Raw genomic sequence first — 11,316 nt, 5'->3', positions numbered from 1 at the left:
CTGCACAGTCCTACAATCTAATCATCTCTTCAAGGCTCCACCTTTTCAATTACCATAATAGGATTTCCCAACCTCTTAACAGTTACAATGGGGGCTAAGTTTCTAATACATAAAACTTGGGGGACACAATTCAAGCTCCAAGGAGTTTGGAGGGACATAACTCAATCCACTACAGGAATGATATACACCAAATTTAGGACAGAAGTCACTTCTGAGGAAAGTGGGAACAGGCCCAGGACTAGGGTTAGGTATATGAGTCACTTGCCTTAGGTACAAAATTTAAGGAGGTCCTAAGAAACTCAGCAATTAAGACACATAATATTTTAATGTAATATTTTTAAAAATTAAAATTAAGCAACCACATTGTATATCGACAAAATAAAATTTAAAAAAAATGTAATATTTTTAAAAATTAAAATTAAGCAACCACATTGTATATCGACAAAATAAAATTTTTTAAAAAAATTAAGGCACAAAGAAATCCATGATGAATAAATATCAACATTTTAAATAAAGACAACAAGATTAGTACAGTGCCATGCCAGGCCATCCTGGAGACTGAGGCAGGGAAGAGAAGACCTGAAGGATGAGTCTTTAACTATAATGTCTTAGTTCCTGCACGTCAAGCGAGCTCTGAAGCAAAAAGGGGCCAAAGGCTAGTGTCTCTATAGTATTTCCTGCACTTTTGTGTATTCTGTTTCCTAATTAAAAAAATAAAAGCAACAAAAATTAACAAGAAAACAACGCAAGGTACTCTATGGTTTGGTAAGCTATTTAAATAGCTTTAAAAAAGTCCACTCTTACCTGAAAAGTATGAATAGTTCTTGCCCATGCATGTTTTATGTGACAATATTTCATTAGCTTCCCAAAATCCACAGTTACTTCCAAGCCGGCCATATTATTGATGGTCAAAGATCTTCTCTTTCCAAAAGTTACATCAGTTACATCCTGTCACCAAAACAAAGAATGATTTTGCGTGTCTTCAAATATGCACCCAGTAAAGATATTCTATCTTTGGGTTGAACATAAAATACAAGCACCTTATAAGGAAAACAGCATGTATATTCATTACAATTAAGAATTTGAAAAGGCTTAAAATCTCCATCTGAGCACAAACTGAATATATCCACACCCAAATATCTTAATACATACAAAGAGAAGTTTTCAGTCCTTGAAACTTATCTTTAAGTAAACTCTCTGAAGAACAGTCTATGTTGTCTTATTCTGAAGTCTATACATTCCATTTCTTGCATTGAGTACATAAGTGTTCATATACTCTTTGTAAAGTTTACTTTTCTTTACAGCTCTTAAAGATGATTAAGTTAGGAGGCATCTACAGGATGAGGACAAATACAAGGGAACCACTTGTACAGTTTTTATATTTAAGCAGCAACCATGTAAATATGCGCTGTAAAATATAAGTGTCTCACTTGTGCCTTGTTTTTTATTCAAGCATTTCAAACTTACTAAAAATATGTTTCTTTACAAAGTCTTCCAGAAAATGTAAGAGGAAGAAAGACTTCCCAACTCATTTTATGAGGACAGCATCATTCTGATACCATAACCAGATAGGCATTACTAGAAAACTACCAAACCCATGTCCCTCATAACCATGGTTGCAAAAATCCTTAACAAAAAATTATGGAACAAGAATGTCAACGCTGATATGATTAGATTAGAAATGTATCTCTAATTAGTAAAATGGTATTATTTTCTGTTATCACTTACGTTGGTTATGAAAAATATTTCTCCATTGCATAGCCGAATGCCACTTTCAAAGTCATGCTTATTTTTAGCAAAATCATGAGGAGTACCACCAAATTGTTCACCACTGGCCTCTAGATCATTATTTTGCTGACTTTCAGAGGTGTTTCCGGGGAGTAACTCTGAGAGGTATGCATTCCTGGTACAACAAATTTTATCACCAATTCCAAATACAAGTCTATTCTGATGATCTCTGGGTTAGGAAATGACAATATATCATTAAAGTTTGGAAATTATCAATTTCATTTTGTTTATATGTTAACTCCCACTCAGATCTAATACAATAATCAAAATAATTTCCATATCCTCTTTACATTCACTTTCATTGTCTAAAGGTCAGCAAGAAGTCAGGCTCTCATAGTTGTGGTCTGATTATTTACACACCATTGGCACCACCTCAAACTCAATGACATTTCTCAGCCAGATTTTAAGTTACAAGTGTTGGTGTAAATGCTGATGTCTCTCTTTCCCTCTATATTATAAAAGCTACCAAAAATCTTATTAGTCTACCTTTGAAATTCATCCTCTCCTCTCACCTCTCTTATCACTATATTTCAGGTCTTACAACACTTATACCGATTTCTATTATTATAATTACAACACTATGTCAGCATAAAAGCAGCAAATTGAATAAATGGTGGTGATATGCCAGTTACTATGGTGAGTGCCTTAGGTCTATTATTTCATTTTATTCTTACTACAATTCTATAAGGGAAATTCTGTTTAAATAACCGCTTTTTGATACATGGAAAGGTGAAATTACCTGGCCACAATCACAGTTGCTGGGACCCTGATTGTATGGCTCCAACACTGTGCTTTTTAACCCATTGTTAGGCTACCTTCCCTCGGCAGGCAGGAGCTTCTTCTGCATCTTACACATCTCTAGGATCTCTACACTTAGTATAGAGCAGCATTCAAGAGAAATGAATTAGTTTTTCCTGTGTATGAACAGACTGGCTTCTCTATGCTCATATTTCTTTGATGGACTCTAAGGTGCTCTCTGTAGGCATCCTGTTTCTAAGTTTCTTGGAAGCACTACACACTTATAATTTTAAAAATCGCCTGAACTCCCCATGCTCATCTTGGAGAAGCTGGAGGTTGCCAACCTGGAAACCACAAGGAAAATTTCATTCCTTATTTTTCTTATTATACTCACTACCAAAAAGTCAATTCCTAAGGATGTATATTACATTTACTTGAAGAGATCATTATACTTCACAAATGAGAAAAAAAGTTTTAAATATTTGGTTACAGGTGACAAATATCAAAGGAAACAACAGAACAGCAAATCAAGGAAGGACTGTCCTCAAAGTTTCAGTTTTTTAAGATGCTCACTTGATTAGGTGGCCTGTGTAGTGCTTGCAACAGCAGTGGTTAATTAGATCACAGTCTTGCCTGAAACACATGAAAACACAAGAGTCACCTGAATATTATCTGTTATGTGCTTATTTACATTATCAATAATTAGATCTACTGAATTCTATAAAAAAGTTTCCAGAACTTTCTCCAGGAGTATTTTGTAATTTTTATCTTAACATAAACTTTTGTTCCATTAAGATTTCCTGTGATTTCTAGATATGACATTTGGTAAAGAGAGCCCCATTTAGAAAGTGCCCTCTGACATATTTAACAAAGAAATACCCCAAAATAAGAAAGAGAATTAACAGTGATGAAATACAAGTCTCCCATCCAAACAGAATCTACATTAATACATTCTGAGATTCAAAAGCTAGATCAAAAATGTTAATGCTTTACCTTCTGAATGCAATAAATTGTGATGTTTCTGCACTTTGTAAGTCTTTTTCTTGCAGTAAAGTACTAACCGCAGAATATAAATCTGACAATTCAAGAGAAAAAGTTAACACAGAAAATCAACAAATTATAACCATGTTTTTATGGAGAAACTAATTCAGAATTCCTGCTAAAGGCCCAGGAAAACATCCCACCAAATGGAATGCAACTTCACGATGGGAAAGTCAACTCATTCCCCACATCAACCAGAGCAATAGGAAAGGTAATGGAGAGAAGGGCTCCAGACACCCCACCCTCGATGAAGAGGTCAACCCCTGGCCAGGACAACTCCTAATTTGAAATATATTCAGTGTATATTCACTGACGATTTGTGAATGCTGAATTTAAGAAATGAGCAAGAGCAGAAAATGTGTAACAGAATTACTAATATAAAACTTCCTGTTTTAGTCCCTGTGGTGCTAGTGGTAATGAGTTAGAATTTGAGAATCTATATGCTTTATACGTTATCTCACTTAACTTGATATTCACAACACTCCTATGAGGTAGGTATTATTATATCAAAGGGGCTGATAATTAGCTGGTACATACCAGTATAAAATATTGAGATACTTCTGTATTGGCTTGGAAATGGACACTCCCCTAATACCACGATGCACCAACTCCAACCATCTCCTTCCTTCCTATCAGAGCACCCCCAAGATTCAGCAACTGAAAGGTTAACCCTGGCACAGCAGGGGGCATCCATTCCAATGGTACTCATGCCCTATCAGCTATTAAGTAGTCTAACCACTTATTATATCTATATAATACATGTGAAAACAAAGGCTCATGGAGGTAAAAGTCATTTTCCAAATGGAGCAGGACAGCCTGCCTCCCTCGTTTAGAGCTCAGATGATTGACAATGGTGACATGTACTTATAACTTGTCCTTTCACATTGGAACACTGAGAAGCAGGCTCCCTCTAGTCTCTCTTAGCAATAGTACAAAAAGGCAAACATTTCTCAAGAGAGAAAGAAGATATAAAAACTTGGGTAGAAACTTTCCAGGCATTTCCCTAGTAGCAGCTGAATCATGGAGGAATGAAAAAGCCCAGGCTTGTGACACCCTGCTCTAGAAAAACTAAGTTACTTACTGAGCCATTCATTTTTTAGATGAGGGGAGGATTACCTCTAGAAAACGACCAAGACTCAGCTCAACCCCAGCCAAGCCCTGGCCTGACAGAGCAGAAATTTCCAAAGGTCTCCAAAGCATGTTGTTTTCTCTTACACAGACAAGATCCAGCTGTTCTGTACCTTGCTTTTTTCACTCTCTCTACAGCTAGCAGATCAATATGTACAACGTATTTCATTGATACTGAGATACACATTTCAGCATCTCTGAAATTCTAGCCCAGGTGTGAATCATATTTTAGGTCTTTGTACTTTGCAATAATGGTATAATTTACTCAATAACTTATTTCACTATTAGTGAAAAAGTACTATATGTCTCTTTAAGGAATATTTATTCAATTTTCTTAAAGAAGAGACTAATTTTCCATCATAAATTTTTAATTAAGATAGAAAAATAGCATCAGCTAAGTTCTGCTGCCATTCTAAAATGGACTTTTTTCTTTTGTTTTAAAGTACATTCTCATTAATGTAAAGAGTGGGTAACAGAAATAAAACTAACAGTATTTTAAGTAGATTTAAATGGAGTGGTAAAGAAAGCGAGTTGCTTAACTGTCTAAGCCTCATTTTCTTCATCTGTAATAGCACCTAGTATTCACTGAGCTGCTGTGAGCATAAACATTAGCTATTAATTATTTACAATTGATTCAATAAAAATCAAATTATAAAACAATATGCAGCTTATAATCTAATTTACGTAAAACTAAAATAAATAGTATGTGTTTGTATATGATATGAGAAGGTTTAAAAGATTAATACCAAGCTTTTACTGTGTTTGTTACCTTGATGGAAATGTGTTGGGGGAGGAGGAGGAAGGAAGATTACCAGGGAATCTTAATTTTTACTGCAAACACTTACGTATTGTATGACTTTCTTTTAAAGGAATATAAGTTATTTCTATTTATAACTATGTATTATATGATTCCATTTATTTTTTTTAAAAAAGAATATTGTAACATGTGAATGATCACTAACCCAGGGGAAGTGAGCCTAGTGACACACAGAAAGGGGGAAAGGTTTCTAAGCAGATACAGTTGAAGGTCACTTAATATCATGTGGGGAGTGAATGTAGTTAAGTGGGAAGAAACCAACTTAGAGAACTGTAGCAAATACAATAAATCCTCAAAAATAACAATTTAAATCTTTAAATTTCTAATGTTCTAATTCAATTAGAACTAAAATTAAAGGTACTAATTCAACTTTGAGTAAACCATTACACTGTTCTTAAAAAGTCTGTCCAGTTTATAATACAAATAAAGATCGAAAGAGGCTTAATCTATTCAAACAAATTCATTTACAATAGCTAAAATAATATCGACTATTCATAAGAACCTAAATTTACATACTGCCTCATAATTGGTGAACGTCCTCAACCCTCACAACGGTTCCACAGGCAGTGCCACCATATTTCCCATTTTACAAATGGTTAGGTGACATCACATACACAAGGTCATACATGTAAGGGAGATTTCCTATCCCATGCTCTTTGTCAACACTGTCATGTTGTCATCCTAATTGGAAGTGATGCTTTTCCATTTTATAAAACAGAACTATTAGGAACTTAACTTGGCAACAGTTTGACAGCCATAACTTTTGTTTCATGCATATACTCAAAAAAACCTTGCTTTCTCCTGAATGAACTTGGAATAGGAGGATTTGCTTCATTTGAAAAGAAATTATCTACATCCATTTATTTACTCGACGAATATTTATGAGCTCTTACCATGTGTCAAGAGCTTACTTCTTTACAAAATTCTAGGGTAATCTCTTTTGGATGATTAATAAGTTAGTTTGTTTATTTTCAGTGCCTCATTTTTTACTAGCAATATTTATCTTTACCATCAAACAAAATAAAATTATATTAGTCATTTAATAGCTGTATTACAAAACTTAAATACTTATACTTAACTGTACATATTATAGAAGTTTACACTTACGAGAGTGATGATAACTCTTAGACTGAGAACTGGCATCCTCCTTTGGGAGTCTCACAAAAATAAAGCTCTTATCTTGAATAGAGATGGGGAATGTTGGATTATCAGAGATGTTCAGTTCTGCATCGAATTTTGGAAATTGGCGTCTTGAGATTCTTGAATGAAGATAAAATACATATACCAAAAGTATTATAACCCCAAAATGTGTCTTCATATATAAACAGAGCTAACATTCTATGGTAATTAATATCTATTAATAGATAATAAACAGGGAGAAAGGGTCACCCTGATATGCATTATAAATAGTAAGTAAGTTTTATAATAGAATTATAAGACATAAAATTATGGTACTACATTTAGTAATCAGTCCCCTACCCCTGGCAAATTAAAAGAACTCAAAAAAAAAATGATCAGAGGATTCACTGAGCAGCATTCTGAGAACCTAACCCACTTATCTCCAGACCACAAAAGAACCATACAAGGGAGGCATTATCCTCATCTCACTGGTGAGTAATGTGCAGCTTAGTGAGTACAGTGGGTTGCACAGGCCACAAAGAGAAAGCAGGGAAACTGGGAGGCAAATCTGGGCATATCTGGCTCTATATTCCTTTCTATTTAAATTAATTTGGATTCATTGGGGCCTTTTCCATACATTTACACCATACTCTTTCTTTTCTCCTTTATTCTGTGTGTTTTGTATATAGGTTCCTATTTTCCCAACTGAACCAAGTATCCACATTTATTTGCTTCTATTTCCTCCTCATCCTTCTTTCATTCTTGTATTTTCCAAGACTAGCAAATCATATTAGAAAACAGAGTAAGGTGCAGGTACCTGGTCATAACTGAGCCTGTCCTTGGTTATTTGGAAGAAGACTGACTCCCCAGGCAGACCTAACAGCAAACTGATTATCGGAGGTGGTACCTCACTGTGTCATCTTCGACCTTTCTCAAACAAGAGTTAAAAGGAAGTAAAGAAGAGGGAATAAGGTTGTCCTTGCCGAAAAATTCTCGGATTTAATTGGGGAGGTTCTAAGAATCATCATGGATTTACCATTTTGCTTCTGTCCAGGACACGTAGCATACTTCCATTGCTAGCGCTTTCCCCTGGTACAGCACAGGGATCCTTCATAGTCAATAAATATTTGGGGAGATGATGATTAGGATGAAATGATAAAGCAGCACAATATGAACCAAATGATATTTAAAGAGTTACTAAAAAGAATTCCTGAGTTTCAGATAAAATTGAGTTCTAAAAAATATAATGTGCTTTAGAGTCTTCCAAGTTTTTTGGACTTTAAAATGACCAATCATCTACCAAAAATGAGGTGGCCTTTTGGCAGAAGCAGAAGGATCAGAGGAAAAGAATATTACACATCCAACTCCATTATTTTTCTTAATGTCTTATTACGAACCCACATACACCATTCCTGTCAATTCCTCCTCTACTCCCACTATCCTGGGTAGTGGGACAGTAACCAGGGTAGAAATGGGCATGGAGAAAGCAAACTGTGAATGTTTTAGCTTCTGCTGACAACCAACCAAGGAAATGTCCAAGCAATGAAAATGAAATTTTTTAAAAAAGAGTAAAATACAAAGATAAATTTTGGCCCAGTGAATAAGACAGTCTCTCAGTATTCCAAGGACCCATTACATCTATAGATTTTAATATTAAAATAAATGTGATGAAATAGTAATAATTATGATTTTTTTGATACATGGAGTAAGGAGAAACCAAATGCTTGAGCCCACAGAGGATCACTCTAAAGGCTTATGCAAAAACTGGGGGAAGAGAAGGATTCTTTCCTACTTTAAGGGAAGTTATATGCCATGGGTGCCCCCAGGACTCATTCAGGAATGAAAGATCACATTTAATTTCTTTTGTTTTGAGCTTTCCATCACAAAAATCATGGAAATTTTTTTCTCCAATTCTCTTTTGAACTTGAATGAACTCATTTCCACGTCTCTGTTTCCCCTGGGCTTATTCCAGTCTTTAAGCGTAATGCAAGTTCAATACACATCAAAATATTTTTAAATCAAGAACATGCATCCATTCTTAAATTTCAATAATAATTTATGCTGAACCAGTAATGAAAAACATTAACTTTGTTTTTCTGTGAGCTAAAAGGTATAGAAAATGTACTGTACTAAATCATTCTAATTCAAAAGCTAACATATTTTTTGCCTTTTATTTCTAATACAATAAGAGAAAATAAAAAATCTTAGTTATATTATACCTTGTAGCATTGTCCACAATTAGCTGAGATTCTGCTCTATGGTTTGTCTTCAATTCAATAGCACAATTTCTTGACTTAAGAGTCTCAAAAAGATCTTTCAGCAAGTTACCAGGTTCAATACTGGGTAACTGTCTAATATCACCTAAAAGGAAAAGAAAATATATACGTAAGTAGGTTTTAAATAACTGGGATCCTAAGGTTTAAAATAAAAATAAAATTTTTATTTCTCTCCACTGATATATACTATAATAATAAAGACTTACTCTAACTAAAAAAGAAAAAGCCCCCCAAAATCTTTGTTTAAAATTATTTAAGAATATAAATAAAAAGAATATAAATAATTTTTAACAAAAAACAACACTCAAATTAAGCAGTATAAGATATAAAAATCATGACAACACAATAAAGTAATAAAATATGAATTGAACTTCTTTCATACCTATAACCACTGGTAAACTGTATAGGGGCATATGTTTTAGCCAACGTGTAAAAATAACTAGGACTTAGATATCCAGTATTTAGTTCACTTATTCAATTTTGCTCAATGTCATACAGAATGTGGAAAAATCTATGGCTTCCAATACATAAAATAAATGCAAATAATATAAAATAAATGAACTAAAGGTATTTGATAATAGATAAACTCCAGAAATCAAATGATAATGTTTGCTCTATTAAACATCTTTTTTGCTTAAAACAAATAAAATCTAGAGATAAGAAAAGTATGTACTGGGTGGAAGTAGGGAGAAGTCATTAATAAAATCAACTGCTTATAAAATATTCTCAAATTCCTAAAAAATAGTTCTTATATACAAGTTGATTCTCAAATTTCAATTTTATTTTTTCTTCATTAAATTGTGTAGTACACAGATCTCTACTACTAGAGAATCTAACTGAACCTCATCAGAACTGGAAAGATTTGGGCTGGCCAGTTAGCTCAGTTGGTTAAACGCAATGTTGTAATACCAAGGTCAAGGGTTTGGATTCCCGCGCTGGCCAGCGAACAACAAAAAAACAAAAACAAAAAAATTGGAAGGATTTAAGAAGCTAATGAGATATAATTTGAGTTATTGGCTTAGAATTATAAAATTACTTTTAAGTGATCTATAATTTCTAATTTTTACAATTTCTAAATGAACTACATCCTGATTTATTCTGAGTCTGTGACTTTTTACTATTTTAATAGGCATCATTTAGGGATTAGCAGTATCCCTTCATAACCCTACTTCATTTGTATCCTAGCCTGCTAGTATCCTGGCCAAAACAAAGAACCATCCAAGCTGATTAGGAAAGTGGTCAGATTGTACTTAGTATAGCTTTGGCATGGCCTTCTGTTTTGGGGAATGGTACAGTGAAATGGTGTAAACAACCTACTAACCACAATGCTTTGAATTAAACATTAGAATTATGATATGTTAACTTACCAAGGATAATAAGCTTAGAAAGTTTGGAGTGCTCACACAATAAATTTAACACTGATTTGAAGATTCCTACAGAAACCAAACTCCCTTCATCTACAACCAGAACTCTAACCGAAGAAAATTTCCATGGCTTGCCCTTAGTCATCATTTTTTTCTTCCATAAATAGAAGCTATAATTGACCTATAAGCAAAACATGACATTTCTAAAATCAGGTTATAAAATTTACAAAACAACAAAAAAACTAACAGCAAGTTATTTTAAAACAAAACTCTTAAAATGGGAAGGGGGAGTGGAGTACAGAAGCCGGGAACAGGCTAAAGAAATAGAAAACACAAAAGTGATAGGGATGAATATGCAGAAAACATAGATGAAATGAATCTGAAAACAAAAAAGGATCTAATAATTCAAAAAAAATTGCTTTCTGATGAGTAGTGTGTCTAATTTAATAAGCTTCACACATAGCACTACTCCACTGCAAAAATCTCAACACTTCTCTCAGTGCCTGACCAGAGTAAGTGCCCTGTTCTTTTCCATTTCGAAATAAACCTTCTCTTGGCCTTCTGAGATAGCCCAATAACTTAAGCATTCCTCTTCTTCCAACTATATTTTTCCATTCTGGAAATAAAGGGTTGCCTTTTCAACCTAATTATGAAAATACTATTTTTTCTTTCAAGTATTCTAAACTTGCTTACCTCAACATTTTAAAAACCACCACCAACAATTACAAAATGACTAACAAAACTATTTATTACAGAGGTAATACTATTTATTATTTTTAAAATATAGATGTGGAAAAAAGTCCTTTGTAAAATTGGCAACCAGACGATGTTAAACATTTCCGTGTATAAGGGTACATCAAAAATTTCATGGAAAAATAGAATTAAAAGATAATACGAATCTTTCCATGACTTTTTGAAGTGCCCTTGTGTATCATTCCAGAAATGTTTCTATGTCATAAGTGTGGACATATATGTATACACAGGTTTTTTTTTTTTAAAAGATGACCGGTAAGGGTATCTTAACCCTTGACTTGGTGTTGTCAGC

General features: G+C 33.8%; 1 protein-coding gene across 1 annotated transcript in view; it reads right to left on the bottom strand.

Annotated features, from left to right (window-relative positions):
* The window catches only part of LOC103605178 (DNA helicase B-like), a gene marked incomplete at its 5' end in the record, with an annotated part of 27,736 nt that extends 17,284 nt beyond the window's left edge, over positions 1-10,452 (bottom strand). The window contains 7 exons of the mRNA XM_008589765.1: positions 805-948; positions 1,729-1,957; positions 3,100-3,159; positions 3,520-3,601; positions 6,620-6,771; positions 8,851-8,992; positions 10,275-10,452. Of these exons, the coding sequence (XP_008587987.1) occupies positions 805-948; positions 1,729-1,957; positions 3,100-3,159; positions 3,520-3,601; positions 6,620-6,771; positions 8,851-8,992; positions 10,275-10,452 (987 nt within the window). The remainder of the gene's footprint in view (positions 1-804; positions 949-1,728; positions 1,958-3,099; positions 3,160-3,519; positions 3,602-6,619; positions 6,772-8,850; positions 8,993-10,274) is intronic.
* Positions 10,453-11,316: the final 864 nt, after the last annotated feature.

The sequence above is a fragment of the Galeopterus variegatus genome, unplaced genomic scaffold, assembly GCF_000696425.1.
Source record: "Galeopterus variegatus unplaced genomic scaffold, G_variegatus-3.0.2 Scaffold5641, whole genome shotgun sequence".
Classification (NCBI taxonomy): domain Eukaryota; kingdom Metazoa; phylum Chordata; class Mammalia; order Dermoptera; family Cynocephalidae; genus Galeopterus; species Galeopterus variegatus.
This window is presented reverse-complemented; position numbering and strand designations above follow the sequence as displayed.